This window comes from Gopherus evgoodei, chromosome 2 (assembly GCF_007399415.2).
Source record: "Gopherus evgoodei ecotype Sinaloan lineage chromosome 2, rGopEvg1_v1.p, whole genome shotgun sequence".
Classification (NCBI taxonomy): domain Eukaryota; kingdom Metazoa; phylum Chordata; order Testudines; family Testudinidae; genus Gopherus; species Gopherus evgoodei.
The window spans coordinates 48693004-48713163 of record NC_044323.1 but is presented as its reverse complement, the minus strand read 5'-3'; the positions used below and the strand labels follow the sequence as shown (position 1 = coordinate 48713163).

Genomic DNA, 20160 nt, shown 5'->3' with positions numbered 1-20160 from the left:
TGACAGAGGTGGTTTTATTACAGCACCGGGAGACCTCTCTTCCAGCACTGGACCTGCAACTACACAGCCAATGTTAAAGCACTGCCGTGGGAGGGCTTTAACATTGGCTGTGTAGACATACCCTAAGATTGAAAGCTTGTCTCTCTAACCAACAGAAGATAGTCCAATAAAAGATATTACCTCACTCACCGTGTCTCTCTGATATCCAACATGGCTACAACAACACTGCAGGCAGCAAGAATGCTGGCAGTATGGTACTGCTGTCATGATACAGACACCTCTGCCTAGAATTGGGTTAAGCCTAACAATTCCTTTTACATAGGCTACCTAGCAGCCATCCAAAGTAATGACTTTTGCTTTCCATCAGTGTAATCCAAAGGTTAACGTATTATCTAGAGGTGAAAGGTTTCACAATCCATTACCAAATCATTCACCTTTTGATTTACTATAACTGTTACAATTTTTTAAATGATCAGGTTGCAAACAATGGAAAATCAGTTCCCACTTATGAACAATAAGTGTTGAGCAATTGAATGCAGATGCACACCAACATCAGACTGGCATGTCTGTGTTGTGGGGTATGTTGTCAAAGATCAGTAAAACCACACAGAAGCCTTTCCAGTTCAGTGGGTCAAAAATCCACTTTTTATGAAAGACTAAATGTGGATTTGTGCAATTGACTACAATGGCTCCAATTTTGAAAGCTTAGAGATAACAGAGCACTTCCAGTTGGTGGGATAATTTGAGAATACTACATGCTCAAATGGCTAAAATATTGTGCTGCTACTTCACGCAACTTAAAAAAAAAAAGTGTGGGGAAGGTGGCATGAAGCCAATTTGAGAGTAAATCACAACCGTATAAGATCACTCTTTGGTTAACTGTGAGCTGAAAGTTAGCCCTCCTTTATACTTATACTGTAGGGCACTTTTGGGAAGAACCAGAACCTCCCCCCCCCCACCTGTACACATCTGTATGGTAGCAACAACAGTGCATGTTTTAGCCTTTAATTTTGTTCCATACTTTTTAAAGTTGTACTGGGTTTCATATTGAAAGTTAAATGCTGTAACAGACTCTTGGAGCAGTGAAATTTTTTGCTATTATGAATTTTAATATGTAGTTTCAGATAGCAAAATATATTTACACACAGTGTGTGTGTATCTTCTTACTTTTTAAATTGGAAAATCTGCTGTTACCTAGCAGTTAATGACTATTTTTTTCCAACAGTTGGAATGCAGGACCAGATTTAATAAGCTGATAAAAGAAAACAAAACTGAGAACATGTTGGAAGTGCTCAAAGTGAAAATTGCAGTTTAGGTAGGTTTTGGGATAGATAGACATTTTAATTGAACTAAAATAGTTTTATACTAATGCAGCACTGTTGTGGGAGTATGTTTTGTAGTGCATTTGAAATTGAAGGATTTAAGTGGGGAGGGGAATGTATGTTAATGCTTTTGCAAGAAAGCAATTTTTATAACATCCATCTAAACAAAACAGCTGCTAAAGAAATAGAGCTCACAAATCTGCGTCAGAGAGAAATATAACAACTAGGACTGCTTCGGAATAATGTCTCTGAGCTAGAAGTATGCATTTTGTCACTTTAGTTAGTGTTTTGTATTAACTAGCTGTTAGGAAATGATTCTGTGAATTCTGAAACAAGTTTGTGTTCCTGGACCACCTCCACAAAATTAGTTTGCACCAATCAAGGCATGCTGTTGACTCAGCCTGGACTCTGAGGGTATGCCTTCACTGCAGAGTTTAACCCAGGCTGTTCTGTGGGTTTTAGCCCAGCCCTATCTACTTTCTCTACACAAAACCCTTTAACTTGTGTTTATATATGCTTTGAATCCAGGCTGGCTTGCTCGCCTGGGGGTATAAGTTAGAGCCTAGTTTTTGCTTTCAGATTTTTTTTCCTTGTTGCATATTATCACAAGCAATAGAGATGCTGTTATCAATAGAGATACTACTAGATAATGCCTTTTTTTACCCCATGGTAATCCATAAACTGAATCTGACATTAAAGTTTTAGCTGCATGTAAATGGCACTGGTTTAACTTAAACTGGTGCAGACTCCTGTGTAGATGCAGTTCAAACGTAGCCTACCAGTATATCTCTTCAGTTTGCATTTAGAAATCAGGGTTGGTCTACAGGCAGACTTGCCCCAAAATAACTAAATTAGTTTAAATTACCATCCTCTGTTATTTCTGGTCAAGTTTGTGTGACAGATACCATTGCTTTGGAGTAACTGTCCTATTTTGATCAGACTTCAGCAAAATAAAATAGGATAAGCTCCCAAACCTAGACTTGCACCAAAATGACAAAAGGGATGAATTAATACCAATTCAATTACTTTGGTGCAAGATTGTGTGTAGGTCAGCCCCATTGTATGGGTGCAAATTTAAATTAACATAAGTCAGGTTTAAAGAGAGATTGTGCCCCCTCACAGGGGGACATCTTTAGTTAAACTGGTACAACTTTGTGTGTAGAGTGGAGATAATAGCTCAAGTAAGTGCAATTATCTGTTTTGTGGACCAAAATCTCCTTCCAGTCACATTTGGCAAAACCCCCCCCCCCCGCATTGTCTTCAGTTGTGTGCCCTCCAATTCCCTGGTGAATCCAGAATAAAAAAAATTAGGTTCTTAAACAAGAAAAGCTTTTAATTAAAGAAAGAAAAAACAATAAAAATTATCTTTGTAAATTTAAGATGGAATATGTACAGGGTCTTTCAGCTATAGACACTGGGAATACCCTCCCAGCCTAAATATTCAAGTACAAATTAAAATCCTTTCAGCAAAATATAAATTTGAACTCCTTCCAACCAAATACACATTTGCAAATAAAGAAAACAAACATAAGCTTAACTTGCCTTATCACCTAGTACTCACTATTCTGGACATATAAGAGACTGTATCAGGGAGATTGGAGAGAAACTTGGTTGCACATCTGGTCACTCTCAGAACCCAGAGAGAACAACAACCAAATTCTAAAAGCACACACACAAACTTCCCTCCCTCAAGATTCGAAAGTATCCTGTCCCCTGATTGGTCCTCTGGTCAGGTGACAGCCAGGCTCACAGATCTTGTTAACCCTTTACAGGCAAAAGAGATATGAAGTACTTCTGTTCTATTAACTCTTACTTATCTGTTTATGACAGAGGCACTCCCCAGCATTCATGCACTATACTGCTGCTTCCAGCCTTAGTAGGGGAAGGTGTGTTCTGGTTGTGGAGAGCCCAACGAAGTTGCGGGATTATTTGAAGGCTGGAAGAGTGAATTTGGGAAAGAGCTCTTTCAAGATGAGATCCCCATCATCAGAAGGAAGCTCCCCACAGATCAGGATCCATCAACTCAAACTGGCACCAGAACCTGCCATAACAATAGATGCAAAACCTTAAGACCTATCTCCAATGTTATGATGATCAGTATCCCCCACAAGGCATATTTCAGGATCTACGAGTGCTATACATGCCTATTACAATATGTAGTGGTAGCTCATCCAGTACATTGAATGCCACAATAGCAACTGTGTGGGTGAAATCAGACAGTCTCTATGTTCTCAAATGAACTCACACAGAAAACTGATAAAAGACAAAAACACCACATCACCCATGGGCAAACACTTTCACAAAACCATCATGCCATATGTGACTTTCTCAGTCCTCTGCCTCAGAGGAAACCTGCACAACACATTGAGAAGATGAGCCTGCAGGCTTAAATTCATAACTTTGCTGGATGCTAAAAATCACTAGATTTATGGCTTATTACTACAATCTGTAAGCTACTAAACTCCCTTTTTTGCCTTATGACTGCAGAGGTGTTAAAGGGCTACTTCATCTTGAAGAAGAGCTCTGTGTAGCTAGGAAGCTTGTCTCTTTCTAACAGAAATTGGCCTAATAAAAGATACTACCTCATCCACCTTGTGTCCCTCAGAGGGAGATTGTGGCTCTGGGAGTCGAAACAGCACACTGCCTCTTACTCCAGGTAGATCATATACAGACAATTCAGTTCTTTGTAGGGCTGGTTATAGGAAAGCAACATTCGACTTCTGAACTGAGCAAACTTGACATGGACACAAACTCTCAAAAATGGAAACTCATGATGCCAACCTAATACCTATATAAACATTTGATAGACCACAGTGCATTCTTCTACAATACATTTATCCAGTCTGTATGGTTAGGGGAAAAGATTTGAATGTGTAGGCCATGTTTATACTAGCACTTTTGTTGGTAAAATTTTTGTCTGTCAGGGGTGTGAAAAAACCACACACCTGACTGACATAAATGTCACCAACAAAAGCACCAGTGTGGAGAGCGCTATGTTAGCAGGATATTCTCTCCTGCTGACATAACTACTGCCACTCATTGGGGGTTGTTTAATTATGCCAATGGGAGAGCTCTCTTCTGTCGGCTTACAGTGCCTACACGAGACACCTTACAGCGGCACATAGCCCTAGTAACTGCTTATTTTAAGTTTCTAGTAGTATATACTAAAATACTTTTCTATAAAACAAAGCTATTAATTAAGCTTTCAGTGCTACTCCCAGTTTAAAAAAGCATAATGTCCAAAGACCATACATATACCTGATGATCTTTTGCACTTGTGCATGCTCGCTGTCTCTCTCATGTATATCTCAAGCCGTTTTACAATAACTTTATTTTAGGCATCATCTAGACCAGTTTCAAAATGGTCAATGATGATCTGATCCAAAGCCTGTTACAGTCAGTGGAAAGAGCCTTACTAACTTTAGGGTCCCACATTGCCTGAGGGCTAGATTGTGTATCCTGTACTGTGTTGGAGAACAGTAGTACGAGTAGTTCCATTTACATCAGTGGAACTGCTCTTATGAGTAATTGCTCACCAATATGATGAGGTCATCCAGAATCTAGCCCAGGTGACTTTAAAGAATACATGGATGGTGACATGACCAAGGTAAATTAATTTACAGCTGTTTGTTTCCACGTATATGATCAGAAGAGTTTGAAATGCTTAGCTGTGGTTAAATAGATATAATTCAGTGTAAAAGTATCCTTTACTATTTTAAATGTTCCTTACACAGAAAGAAGGCTTACCTACACTCAGCATTAGCGTGAGGAGTTAGGCAATTACATTTTTTTATAATTTATTTGTACTCATTTTCTCAAAAATAACCTTGACTATATGAATCTAAGCTCCAGCTATAACACTGCTACTTTTCTCTTTAGACCCTTAACTGTGGTTAATGTAAAAAGGTCCTTGTCAAAAGGAGTTGAAGAGACAATGTTGATATTGGTGCATAGTGTGAAACTGCATCCACTTATCTCCATTATGTCATTTACCTTTGAGTTCTCCAGTTTGTCTTGTGTTCTCTGCTTAGCAGAAGATTCATAGATCGTAGGGCTGGAAGGGACCTCGAGAGATCATAGAGTCCAGTCCCCTGCCCTCATGTCAGGACCAAATACTGTCTAGACCATCCCTGATAGACATTTATCTAACCTACTCTTAAATATCTCCAGAGATGGAGATTCCACAATCTCCCTAGGCAGTTTATTCCAGTGTTTAACCACCCTGACATTTAAGAACTTTTTCCTAATGTCCATCCTAAACCTCCCTTGCTGCAGTTTAAGCCCACTGCTTCTTGTTCGATCCTTAGAGGCTAAGATGAAGAAGTTTTCTCTCTCCTTCTTATGACACCCTTTTAGATACCCGAAAACTGCTAACATGTCCCTTCTCAGTCTCCTCTTTTCCAAACTAAACAAACCCAGTTCTTTCAGCCTTCCTTCATAGGTCATGTATCAGAAGGGTAGCCATGTTAGTCTGGATCTATAAAAAGCAACAAAGATTCCTGTGGCACCTTATAGACTAACAGATGTATTGGAACATAAGCTTTCGTGGGTGAACACCAAGGGAGGAGAAACTGCTTTTGTAGTTGGCTAACCAACTGTGAATGGCTAGCCAACTACAAAAGCAGTTTCTCCTCCCTTGGTGTTCACACTCAACTGCTAGAAGAGGGCTTCATCCACCCTGACTGAACTAACCGCGTTATCTCCAGACTGATTCTGGCCTGCATATTTATACCTGCCTCTAGAAATTTCCATTATGTGGGTCTGATGAAGTGAGTATTCACCCATGAAAACTTATGCTCCAATACATCTGTTGGTCTATAAGATGCCACAGGACTCCTTGTTGCTTTTCATAGGTCGTGTTCGCTAGACCTTTAATCATTCTTGTTGCTCTTCTCTGGACCCTTTCCAGTTTCTCCACATCTTTCTTGAAATGCGGTGCCAAGAACTGGACACAATATTCCAGTTGAGGCCTAACTAGCGCAGAGTAGAGCAGAAGAATGACTTCTTGTGTCTTGCTCACAACACACCTGTTAATGCATTCTAGAATCATGTTTGCTTTTTTTGCAACATGAGTCAACAGTGTGATGCTATTTAGCCTGTGGCCCACTATCACCCCTGGATCCCTTTCTGCCATACTCCTTTCTAGACAGTCTCTTCCAATTCTGTATGTGTGAAATTGATTTCTCCCTCCTAAGTGGAGCACTTCACATTTGTCTTTATTAAACTTCATCCGGTTTACCTCAGACCATTTCTCCAATTTGTCCAGATCATTTTGAATTATGACTCTATCCTCCAAAGCAGTTGCAATCCCTCCCAGTTTGGTATCATCTGCAAACTTAATAAGCATACTTTCTATGCCAATATCTAAGTCGTTGATGAAGATATTGAACAGAGCCGATCCCAAAACAGACCCCTGCGGAACCCCACTTGTTATACCTTTCCAGCAGGATTGGGAACCATTAATATCTACTCTCTGAGCACGGATATCCAGTCAGTTATGTACCCACCTTATAGTAGCCCCATCTAAATTGTATTTGCCTAGTTTATTGATAAGAATATCATGAGAGACCATATCAAATGCCTTTCTGAAGTCTAGGTATCCACCGCTTCTCCCTTATCCACAAGACTCGTTATCCTATCAAAGAAAGCTATCAGATTGGTTTGACATGATTTGTTCTTTACAAATCCATGCTGGCTATTCCCTATCATGTTACCACCTTCCAAGTGTTTGCAGATGATTTCCTTAATTATTTGTTCCATTATCTTCCCTGGCACAGAAGTTAAACTAACTGGTCTATAGTTCTCTGGGTTGTTTTTATTTCACTTTTTATAGATGGGCACTATATTTGCCCTTTTTCAGTCTTCTGGAATCTCTCCTGTCTCCCATGATTTTCCAAAGATAATAGCTAGAGGCTCAGATACCTCCTCTATTAGCTACTTGTGTATTCTAGGATGCATTTCATCAGGCCCTGGTGACTTGCAGGCATCTGACTTTTCTAAGTTAGCCATGCTTTTCACATAACTTATTACACACCATCAGGATGGAATGTCATTCCTTTCTGTCAATTCAAGATTTCTTTTAAGGGCATAATACACATATAAGACACCCCAGCCCAAAGTGACTACTTTGCTGGAACAATATAGTTGTATAATATTTGTCCAAATGAAAAACAAAATGGTAAATTTAGGCCTGAGTGAAAAAATGATTGATTTGAGAAGTCTTTCACATTTAGTACAGTGGATGTTCAGGAATCATAGCCTGTAGAATTTTTAATGATAAGTTCTAACTTTATGGCATGTGCAAGTAATTTTTTCCAAACATTAGAAATAGTGTAGCTCTTCAGAAGACAGGAGCTGACATTTGAGTGTTAATTTAGTACACCCAAATCTATATTATTAATTATGAACTCATTCTTTCTAAGCTCTGAAATAGATAATTCTTAAATTAAGGCTTTTTAGTATGTGAACAAACTGCATGATCATTCTACAATGCAGTTTATTAATGTTCTGCAATTATAGCTAGTGTTCATGGTAAACAAATGCAAATAAATTATTTTAATGTTTATAGTATGTATCTAGGTTTCATATCTGCTATAGATTTCAGCAAAGTCAATTTGTTTGAGAAAAGGTTGGCTTAATATTTTGGTCCTTTAAAAGTACATTTCTGTGGGCTTAGTTGAGTGCTATTAACTAAATAAAATGATAGAGAAGTATGCAGAAAAATTATGATAGTGTAAATATAAAAGTTGTTTTTTTTTATAATACTATAGTTTCTCGTCAGATAAGTTTGATATTTTAGGTTCTACTTGACACACTTAGACATTTTCAGGTTAAAATCCAAAGTTTAGTAAAATAAATTAATCTGTTACAAATAACACCATGGATTACTAAAATTGAAAGCTTAGAATGTCCTCCTTGCCGCTTTTTATGCTTTTTGATTGATTAACAGCTCTCTGTTTGGACAATAGAAATGTGCTAATTGGTCAGTTAGTTTTTACTAACTTTTCCAGGTTTTTGTGCAATAGCACAATGCTGAAATATTACTATTCCTGACATTGCAGGGTGAATGCTTTCTTTTTAAAATTAAAAACAAAACAAAAATCCCTGCTTCTGCTGGAATTTTTGAATTTTTTTCTTTTGTAAAATATTTACGTAAAATCCAGATTTAGGGTGAAATTTGACCTGACAAACTCTTTAAAAGTTTATTGAAATTTATAAAAAGACTTTTCTGAAGTTACCAAGAGAGCATAAATGTGCTCTTTTAATTCACGTTTATTTGTATTTTGTCTGCTTTGTATCATCTGCTTTGGTTTACTTTGCAGAGTGCTGCAGTGCTGCCCTAAGCTTTGAAGTAAAATATTAAATTTTAAAAGTGACCACCTTCTGTTGTAATGCTGGATTTAGAAGATAAGGGAAGAGTTCAGTTTGAACTGAGGAACAGCTTGGAGTGAATTGTAGTAAATGTTCTAGTATCTTTTGACAGTTAAATCAAAGGCCAAACCATTGTAAATTTGTTCATGGAGCATGAACGGTTTTAGTATCTGAATCAGACAATAAGACTACAAATGACGCGAATCAGTGAAGTTTTTCTAGGTGAGTGAGTGATGAGTGTAGTGAGGGGAAAAGAAAAAATTTAATATCCAGTCCACTGAACATTATAGGAGTTTGTGAACCATGAATAGTGATGAGAAGAGAGTATACGGTATGTGTAAAAAGTCTTGGGCAAAGAGGGGGAGATACCATGTCTCATACCATCAAGTAGTCAATAAAAGCACAGTAGGCAATCTTCCAGTCAGCTAAATGCACCATATAATCCAACATGCACAATGTCAGAAAATCACGCAGTGTTAGTTTCGAAAACACACTGACGTCAGTTTACGTCATCGTTTTGAAATGCTCTTAAGTATTGAAGCTCTCTGCCTATTGTACTAAACAGCTAAACAAATATTGACGTTTGTTTGAGGCAGCACCTCAAATCTGACTAAACTGTAGTAAGAAATCATATTTACCTCTTCTCCTTCAGCTGTTTTGGCTGTTTGGAGAAATATTTGTATTTATCTGAATTCCTGGGGTGGTAGAGGTATATACATACATATGCCTGTGAATGCAAGTAAGTAATAGGACAAAAATACTAGGATAAATATATCTTAATTTTGATACTGTTTTCTTACCAATACTTTTGATAACGCATTTCAGTTCCTTTGTTATAGATTATCTAGGTGTTTGTAATTTGCCCAGCACCTTAATGTTAAGGTGCAATACAAATCATTAGGAAGCATACTTTCAGACTTGAAATAACCATTCTTTCTTACCCTTCTTTTTGTCATTTTCTTGAGTTGAGGTTGTTCTATTTACCACAGAGAAGGAGTTTGAGGATGCATCTTCATTGGGGGGAAAAAAAGGTGTATTCTTACTTTTAGTTAGCTAACACATGAGGTAAAATCGTAGTGAAGGCAAGGCAGTTATCTGCAAACATTTGTGTAAGCTACTAAAGTAAACCCTAGGCAGCCTATAGTCTTTACCACAACCTGCTAACAAGTGTGAAAGTTACAAACTGGCTTGTCATCACGAGATCTTACCTCGTATTAGTTACTTTATGTAAGCTATTACACCAGGTAGGAACACATCTTTTTCAAAGTGAAGACATAGCCTGAGAGTTTGACTGGATATGTTCTTTGTAAACAGATTTCAGGGCTCTCATGACATGCAAACAGTGCTAATTTCATGCCGGAGGAAGGAGAGGTGGGTAAGAAAATAGGATATTACCAAGCTTTTTCCTAATTGCTACAAAAGGGAGGCTGATTTGGGAGTAAACCACAGGACTGGTTTGAGAACATCTGTATCCTTTTGGAAGTGGTTCTTAACAGGAGGCGGCAGCTGTTTCCTCAGCTTGCCTGATTGAAGATATTGGGGATGTTTTAAAAAAAAAATAGTCTGGGCTCAAAATGCCTCAACAGAAACTCTCTAAAATCTCCACAGAAGGGCTGCAGGGGGCAATTTCTGTTTCAGTGGGATATAGTCCTAATACAGTGCACTGGAAAAGGGATGAGACCTCCCTGTGAACCCATCTGTTTTCCCCGAGAGTGGAATTTTGTGCTTGGACGTGCTAGCTGACAACCCAAAATACAAGCCTGCTGTGGGGTGCGGGCAGAGTTGGGGAGGGGCTCTGAGAAAGAGGAGAACAGTGCTGTCTAGGGTGAGACATTTGTCCCAAATTTATTGAGAAAAATTTTCTTCGCTCTATTTTGTAGACTTTGAAAGCAGCCTCTGGATGTTTAGTTCTCAATGACTGTTGGGATAATGCCAGGTTAACTAGGGTCAGCTGATGGGAAAACAGGGTGGACAAAATTTGATTTTCTTAATTAAAAAAAATATTTAAAAAAAAATTCTAAATTCAGTACAGGTTTTTTTTTATAACCTATTTAAAATTAAATTTGAAATTGACAGCCTATGTTAAGGCCTAAGCGGACTACAATCTTTGTAAGCCATTTCAATTAAATAAAAATAAGTTAAACAGTACATTTTTTGCTGCCGTGTTTTAAAGAAAATCAAACCACTGAACTTGTCATTGGCTAGGCACCTGGAACCAGAGTGACTAAATGGCAAGTGTGAAAAATTGGGATGGGGGTTGGGGATGAATAGGTGTATAAGATAGAGCCCCAAATATCGGATTGTCCCTGTAAAATGGGGACATCTGGTTTGTTGAAGAGCTAAGTCAGGTTTTGACTGTAGTAGGCTTTTCTGCAGGTGCAGAGAGAATTTTTTTTTCATTTCAGTTTATGCTGATAGTTCAGTTCAATGACTAGTTCGTTAAGGTTAAGAAACCAATTGGAAGCTGAAAAATCTGGAAGGCTTGTTTTCCTCTTCCAGTCTATGAATTAAAAACTAAGTGTGAGAGGATGAGATCTGCGAACTACAGATATACTCTACCATTGTTTAATAAATCATTTAGTTTTAAATATAAAAGCATGTTTTGATCATGAGGTTTTTTTCTTATGTATCCAACACCTTTAAGGAAGTTTTATTTTTAAAAAAGTCTGTTTTAGGGCATTTTTAGTAGAATTTAGTTTCTCTTCAAATGGAGCTTCACACAAATTAGAGGTAAAATATCATCTAGTAAATAAGACATGCATAGTTCACCGTTTTCTAACATAATAAAATGTGTAAAATTTGAGAATGAATAAGAGTAAATTAAGCTATATAATTGTTTAAATAAATGCTATCAATACAGCATATCCTCATGATTAACAAAAAGAAGCATCAAATTTAGTGTAAAGATTATATTTAGTTGTAATTCAACGTGTTTTAATAGTTATCAGCCAATGAGAATCAGCCTTTCATTAGGAAATCATTAAAAATACAAATGCAAAACACCATTAAAACTGGTGGTTTAAATTAAGGTTTCCTGTTTGTTGATTTAAATCATGATTAAAATTAGTGATTTTAAATTGCTTTGATTTAAATCAATCCATCCTGTGGGGAATTTTTTAGTTCTCCCTCCACCATCCTGTCTTCCAGATCTTCACAAATTAAGTCTGATAAAAGATGAAACTAATAATCCCACTGAGGGAAGAAGTAATAGTCTACAGTGGAGTCTCTCTCAAACAGAACCGGTTTTAGTACCACTGTCGACAGTCCCAGATGATGGAGGACTTCAAGGCTCAGATTTTTAAAGGTAATAAGGTGCCTGTTATCAGAGAGGTAGCCGTGTTAGTTTGGATCTGTAAAAAATGACAGAGTCCTGTGGCACCTTATAGACTAGCAGACATATTAGAGCATAAGTTTTCGTGGGTGAATACCTATTTTGTCAGATGCAGGTTCCTGTTGTGATTTTTCAGAAGCCTCTAGATACCTTAAACTAATTGACTACAATGGGCGTTAGGTGTCTAGGTGGTTTTGAAAATCCCAGTAGACACCCAAATGCCTTTAAAAATGTGACTCTAGATGGTTAGAGTATCTGAAGAGCTGCTGCCTTGGAAAATATCTTTGCTATGTACCCTTGATTCAGATGAATCTTCTTCTCTGCTGTGGTGAAGAAGGCTCCCAGACAGATTTGGAGAGGATTTTTTTTTAAGTTGTAAATGCATTTTAAATGTTTATTGGATGAGGAACATGAATTTGGGTCTTCCACGTCTCAAGTGAGTTCATTGATCACCTGGCTACAGAGTCATTCTCTTTCTCCCCTTCTCTCTCTGCCCAAAGGACTGTTTAACTCTTTATACACAGTGGAACAGCTTCAGCAGGAGATACTGAGAGAAACCTACACCAGAGTATCCCATAGCCCAGTGGTTAAGGCATTCTCCTCCAAAGTGGTAGACCCAAGTTTAAGTCCCTGCCCCACACCAGGCAGAGGCGGGAAATTGGATCTGGGTCTCCCATATGACAGGTGAGTCCCCTAACCACTGGGCTATAGCTTATAAGGAGTTGACATCACTGCCTCCAAGTCTACCTCTATCATCTTTTCCTCTAGCCATTTTGTGACTCCATCCTTTAAAAATACCTGGAAACAATGTTTTGGATTGGATGAAACATTTTATTTGACCTGAAATGGACTTTTTTTCAGAATTTTCAAATGTCAAATTTGGTTCGACCTGAGACAATATTTGTTTTCGATTTTTTTGAAACTGCCAGCAAACTGAGAAATCAGCTCTGCTTCCAGGTGAGAGACATTGAGAGGTGGTCAGAGAGGAGAGCTTTTTTCCATGCTAATCCCAAATCCCAAATGGGAGAGACGCTAATCACTTGGATATTGCCTGTCAAATGGCTGACAGCCCTCTCACCAAGATAGTTCTCCATGTAGGGTATCACCTGGACTTTGCAGTGTAATGGATGAAAAGTGCTATGTAAAAGAGAGATACGATAATGATTATTTCTTGATGGATTGCTGCTTCTGCCACTACTAAGGTCTTTGTTAATGTCTTCAGAGCCAGGTAAGATCAAGGGGAGGGAGGGAGCACTGGGAATGGACCTTTCTGAGTGCGGATTGAAGATAATTCTGACAGGAATCTAGAATTGTTATGAGAAAATGTGTTTTTTAGATCAGTTGGCATGAGGAATTAATTGGGCTTGAGTGTGTTTAAGCAGTCTCTGTGTTAGGGAATATAGTAGGAAGCCATTTCAGACCAATAGGTCCTTCCATCATAGTTTTTAAAAAATTGTTCACATTGGTTTTCATATCTTTCTCCAACTCCTCAGTGGCTCCCTTCTCCTTTTTCCCCTTCTTCCTCCTGGAAAAGGACTCAATAGCAGACACCGTAAGTTATCTGCTGGACATCAAGGTCATCGACTTGGTTGCTCAGGAGGAGTGAGGTAGAGGATTCTGTTTCCTCTACTTTAGTATCAAAGATCATGGGTAATCTGTCAAGTTCTAGACCTCAAGTGATGACAAATTCTTGTAGGACTGTAAATTCAAGATGGAATCTTTTGATCCCTTAGAGTCACAATCAAGTCCAAGGAGCTTGTCGCATCATTACATCTAAAAGATGTATAACTTTTCATACCTATTCTTGTGCTCATTAGCTAGAAGATGTACTTAATTAGATTCCAGCAATCCACTGCCCTTATGTTGTAATATTCCGATTGGTATTCATCATTCCTATGCCTATAAATCAATTAATGATACCTTACACCATCTTAAAAAATTCCTTCAATTGTATATGAAATCCGTTTATTAGAAATCATAGTGGTAAGGAATGCATCTAGTAGTCTGAGTTTGCAGGATCAGGTCCTAAGCAAGCACTTACTGGTCAGATTAACATTTTTTTTAATAGGAAACCAGAAATTTTAAAAGTTAAGGTTTGTTTTTATACATATATTTTCTGGTGTATATGACTAGCTGACTTATTAAAATGGACCTTGAAATATTGGTATTTTTGTAGCTATGTTTCTTTGAATGTAGAAGACTTTGAATAATACTACTTTTATGAAGTGTGAAGTGTAGACTGATCCAAAAATTCGTTGTTCTTTGAAAACAGGTTAAGTTTTGTCATCTTCTACGTAGAATTTCAGTTAATCTTAATCTTTCCTTGACAGAGACCACTTTGAAACAATGAAGTGTCTACTTGGTTCTCTTTTAAACATATTTGGTCAGTATGTAACTTAATAATTAAAAAAGATTCTTTGGGATCTTGTTTCGTGAGGCGTTGTACTTGAAAACTGAGTTTTCTTTGTGAGAATGGATAGTTTTTTCTAAACTTATGATTTGGTTAATCAGTAAAATCCAAGCTTGTTGATACATTTTAGAGGATAATCTCCTATGTGAAAAATGTTTTCTTATTAGACAGAAAAAATCAGTACTACTGTTCTATGTGTGATTCCTTATTTTTTAATCAGATCTTTTTTTTTTTTCTCTTTTTCTAGAGGATGTTAAACAAGTGTTTGGCCAGACCACAATTCATCAGCACATTCCATTTAACTGGAATTCAGAATTTGTTCAGCTGCATTTTGGAAAAGATCGAAAAAGACGTCTAACGTATGCGGAGTTTACCCAGTTCTTACTGGTGGGTTTAATGCAATAAAGTTTGTCATGAGTTTCACAGTTCAGGGTAACTGCATCTGTATTCCCTCTCTGTACTCCCTTGAGGGCACCCACTCTAGGCTCCTGGCTCCTTAGCCGTCACTCTCTTGGGTAGAGACACTCACTCTCCCGCTTCTGATGGGGATTTTTTCAGGCTGCATAATTCCCTGCTTACACAGTGAGACTGCCAGCATGCCAGACTGCCTGCACAGGTCAGTGTCTGAGCTTTGCTTTCTCTTCAAAGGCTTATAACAATGTAATTACCAGCAGTTATAAGATACCACACAGCCCTTTATAGGCAAGCATATTTATTCTTAAAATGAAAGCATTCCATTTTAAACATATTTAAAAAAAAAGAAGAGTTCCTACACACCATAAACACTTACCAGAGGCCATCCATCAGTCTTATGGCTGTTCAGTAGGCAAAAGTCCTAGATTCATGTCCCTCGGTTGGACAGAATGTCCTGCTGGTTTGATGGATCAGAAGGATGGCCGTGAGTCAGTTTAAATTCAAGCTGTTTATCCAAAAGTCCTTTCTTTGTCTGTTAGTCTCTGAAGAATCCAGTTTGAACTGGTATATGTGAGCCTCCAGATGGTGGTATTTCTCTGGAGGTGTTATAAGCTGAGTGAATTTACTTAATCAGTCACCCTCCCCGTGGAAATGCATACTGCCCCACAATGATACATAACCTTAATACAGTGAGATCTCCCAAAGATATTAGAGGTAATTGCCTGTCTGTCACAATGAATAATAAGAAATGTGCAAGAATCACAAACAGTTATTTAATGAACACCATATTGGCAACATAGCCAACAATGGTGTATTTAGGCTGCTCTTACTGTTAGAAAGCTGGATTTTAGAACATTATGCATTGGCAGAGATAATCTGCTTGTGGTAAAATGGCTGAATCTAGGTAGTAGTAACTTTTTTGGCACTTGAATGTAGCATGAGTATTTTTGATGGGTGTGGCCCACTGTTTCAAGCTCATCTTTGAGATACGAGCGGGGAATACCCAGACTTCAAGACATTTAAAAACTGTGGGAGATCTTTCACTAGGAGAATCCAATATGTTAAATAGTAGTAGATGTTTGTACCAAATATTGTGCATTTTGAACTCACTTGCCAAAATTGATATTAAGGAATGCTTCATTTGATTATTATAATTCTATAGTTACCAAATTTATATGATTTTAGTGGTAAAATACAGTAATGATATTCCTTCTGCTGCAGACTTCTTATACACACTGTTTGTTTGATACCATTTAATAACCAAATAGTGCATCAGATAGAAAATTCTATTTATTTTTGCCTGTGCTTCGTAGAGAATAAATAAAAGCTATCTCCTCTGGAGGGAATCATTTCATGTCTATGGTTTTTAGTGTATTGCTGCACAAAGCAAAATATCATACAAATGAAAAATCAGTTAATGATTTTGAAAATATGATAATGCTTTCCATAAATAAAATGAGATGCATGGGTGCCTTGTTTGAATCCATTTTGAACATACTGAGTGCCAGTAAAGATTTTACACAATATTTTTAAAATAGGAGCCTACTTCAAGACCGCAAGGTTGTATTTTTTTATTTTTCTGTTTATGCAGGGAAGTTATTTCACAGTAGGAGGTGGTATCATTTTGATGAGGAATAATTAAGATAATGCTATTGAGACAAATGTTTCAAATTGACTTTGCGAAACAGAGCCTAATTAACTCTTTGCCTGAAGAGGATGTGGGAGATCATAAATACAATCATATTCTCTTGGTTTTAATAATTACTATTATTGCTAAATACCTAGGCTAGACATGTATGCTGACTTTGGTAAACTGTAACATCCTGATTCTGTATCTGATAATCCTGCTTAGTTTAGCTGCTTGTTTGGAGGTGTGAAGAAAAACTTAAATTCTAAAAGAAGGTGCCTGGATTGGTAATTGGGTGCACCCTCCCCCTGGGTCATCAGTACAACTCTACGTTGGTTCTATAGTGATCAAGTGCCTTTTGAATTGAAAAGCTTTGATAGCCTGTGTGAAAAGACTCACGGTTCCTACAGGTGTCTACATCACAAAAATGCCATAATGATTGACGTTGTTTGCAGTGTAGTTGTAGCGGTGTTGGTCCCACAATATTAGAAAGACAAGGTGTGTGAGGTAATATCTTTCACTGGACAAACTTCTGAACTTGGTCCAATAAAAGGTATTTTCTCACCCATCTTGTCTCTGTAATGACTGACAGTCACATTGGCACTTGGTAGACGTCATGGACTGGATGGGCATGGAAAGTTAATGGTGCCTTGCTGCTCTGATGAGGAGGGCAAGGGGCTTCCTTCTGCTGCAGAGTCCAAGCACTGCTTTGTGATGGGGCTGAAAAGCTTGTCTGACCTGTCTTTACAGTAGACCTCTGTTTGGGTAGAGTAGTTGTTTTGACAGCACTGGAAACAGGCACCTTTTGAAAACTCTAAAATTTATTAGATTCTTCTTCAAGTGCTTGCTCACGTTGATTCCATTTTAGGTGTGTGTGTGCCCACGTGCACAGTTGTCGGAGATTTCTGCCTTAGTGGAATCCACAGGGCCAGCTATGGTGCCCTCTGGAGTGGCACACTCTTGAGGTGGTATATCAGGTCCTGCCAACCCTATGCCCTCTCACCACCCGTGACAGCTGGTTGGAGCGCCTTGTCTTGCATCGCAATAGCAGTAGTGGTTTCTTCATAGACCTCATTCTACTCGTTGTATATAGTTCATAGTAGTTAGTTCTAGTGTTAAGTTAGTTAGTTAGAGTTCCGGCTTCAAGTCGTGTTCAGCATGCAGCAGGCCAGTGCTGATCAGTGATCCGCACAATAGTTGTCTCAAATGTCTGGGAGAAAACCACAGAAAGGACAGGTGTTGCACCTGCAAAAACGTGTGCCTTCGGGCCCAGAAGGAGGAAGATACCGGCTTAGGTCCTTTCTGATGGAGGCCGCTGTTCACCCTGCGTTGGAGCCATCTACTGTGGAACTGACACCGAGTACATTGGCTTTGGGGCGCAGTGCACCGCTGGTGCCGGACTTGGCCCAGCACCACTCCCCCTCGCCAGTGCCAAGAAAGCGGCAGAAGAAGCAGAGTCCCTCTGCACTGAAGGAGAGAGGGGCCACAGGCAAAGGACTTGTGTTAGGCCATGCGTCTGCTTCATGGCTTCATGGGGTTACCGCTGAAGTCAGACCCCCCCACCCCGGCCAGGGACCTCCCCCCCCCCCCCCCACCCCAGGCAGTGGCAGGTGCTCCCAGCCTATTGTGGGGCCTTTAGTACCCAAAGCAGTCCTGGTGGCTAAAAAGCAAAGCAAGTGCCACGCCAGGAAAGCAAAGCGGCTCCATCCCTGGCTCTGAAGGGCAAGCCTACCAGGGTTCAGCATGGACTGGCGGAACACTCCTGGTTGCTGGACTGCAGGCACAGTCTCCATCGCCGTGACCTCGGACCCTGGCACCGATCCCAGCTCTCTGGCCAGGAGTCCTAGGTCCCTGACGAGATCCCCACCTGTCATCGTGGGACTCCGGATTCAAGGTACCATACCACCGGTACCGGCAAATATCCAGCCACAGGTCGTCAAGGTGCTAGTCTCTCTCTCACAGGACATCTTCTTGATGTTGGTTGCTGCCCTGGAGGGGTTGCTCAGGATATTGTTCACCCTGGTACCATTCCTTGGGCAGGCGGCACTACTCACTGTCATCCTAGCGGTCGCCCACCAGGATCAGCAAACAGACCCAGTCCTCAATGGCTTCTCCATGGTCGTCGGAGGGGCAGTGGTCAGGTTAAACTGCAACTTCAGCCTGTTGCCAAGAAGGGGAGACTCCCTCCACCAACGTGGGAAACTGGAGCGGCACTGGCCATAGTGCCGATGTGTCAGGGACTGTGGGGCCCCCCCAGTGACAGTACTGGAACCCATTGTGGGTGCCAGTGATGCCAATCCAATACTCCCAGCCCTCCCTTGTCTCATTGGACAAGCTGGCTGTGGCACCACCATCTGAACACGGTACTAAGATGGAGGCTGAGGCAGCGCATCACACTCCAACACCAACAGAGTCCTTCCTTGACAAAGAGGACTACACAATCCCACAGGTGTCATAGTCGTCCATGGATGAGGTGGTACCCAGGCCATCCCACCCTAGCAATCCCCCAGATGACTTTAAGGAGCAACAGGCCATTCTTATATGAGGGCTGAAAACTTTGGCCTGCAGATTGAGGAAGTTGCTGAGGAGGGTAACGACCTCTTCAGTGTCATCTCAGTCACCCCAGCACGGGTCGCATTGCCCATCCTTCCAGGGATCCTCAAGATAGCCAAATCATTGTGACAATCCCCCTGCTCTATTCTGCTGACTTCCAAGAAGGCGGAAAAGAAATATTATGTCCCTGCAAAGGGCTTTGAGTATTTGTACACTCATCCCCCTCATCACTGATCGTATCCACACTAAATGAGGGGGACAGATAGGGCTAGGTTAGCGGGACACCAAAAAATAGGGACGCCAAAAGAATGGACTTGTTCGGCAGGAAAGTTTACTCAACAGCCAGTTTACAGTTCAGGGTGTCTAATCACCAGGCCCTACTGGGATGTTATTATTTCAACCTGTGGGACTCCCTTAATAAGTTCACAGAGGCCCTCCCACACGATCGTGCCCAAGAGTTCACTCTGTTAGTGAGCAAAGGCATGGCAGTGGCCAGAGAAGTCCTCCAGACGGCCTAGGATGCTATGGACTTGGTGGCCAGGGTGGTCACATCAGCGGTTGCCATGAGGCACAGCTCGTGATTGCAGACCTTTGGACTGTCCCCGGAGAGTCAGGCCACAATCCAGGACCTCTCTTTTGAGGGTACAGGGCTCTTTTCCAAGCTTACCGACTCAAGGCTCCAGGGGTTTAAGGACTCCCGAGCCCTTCAGCATTCCAGGAAGCAGTTCCATCCTTGGCTCTCTCCTTCGCCGCCGCAGTCCAGGTCCCGGGCTTTACAGGAGGAAGGACAAGGAGAAGGGGCCTAAGAGGTGCTATCCGTCGTCTTCCCGCATGGCGGTACAGACCCTCCCAGAAATCAGGGAGGCCGGAAGCAGCCATTTTGAGAGTACGCCCAAGGATGACAACCCAGCCAATTCACCGATCCAACCCCCTTCTTTCTCAACTGCCTCCACCCTTTCTTGTTGGCCTGGTCTCGTATCACATAGGACTGCTGAGTGCTCGATATGGTTTCTTTGGGCTATACCCTGCAATTTATAGCTGCCCAACCCTCCCAGCCCTCTTTCCCTTCCCTCTTCAGGGACCCTTCTCACAAGTACCTCCTCGTTCAGGAGGTTGAAAGCCTGTGCCTGGG

General features: G+C 40.2%; 1 protein-coding gene across 5 annotated transcripts in view; it reads left to right on the top strand.

Moving 5' to 3' along the window:
* The window catches only part of SLC25A13 (solute carrier family 25 member 13), a 137293-nt gene that overhangs the window by 62167 nt on the left and 54966 nt on the right, over positions 1-20160 (top strand). For all 5 annotated transcript variants that reach the window (XM_030550623.1, XM_030550624.1, XM_030550621.1 and 2 more), the window contains one exon: positions 14682-14821. In XM_030550623.1, the coding sequence (XP_030406483.1) occupies positions 14682-14821 (140 nt within the window). The remainder of the gene's footprint in view (positions 1-14681; positions 14822-20160) is intronic.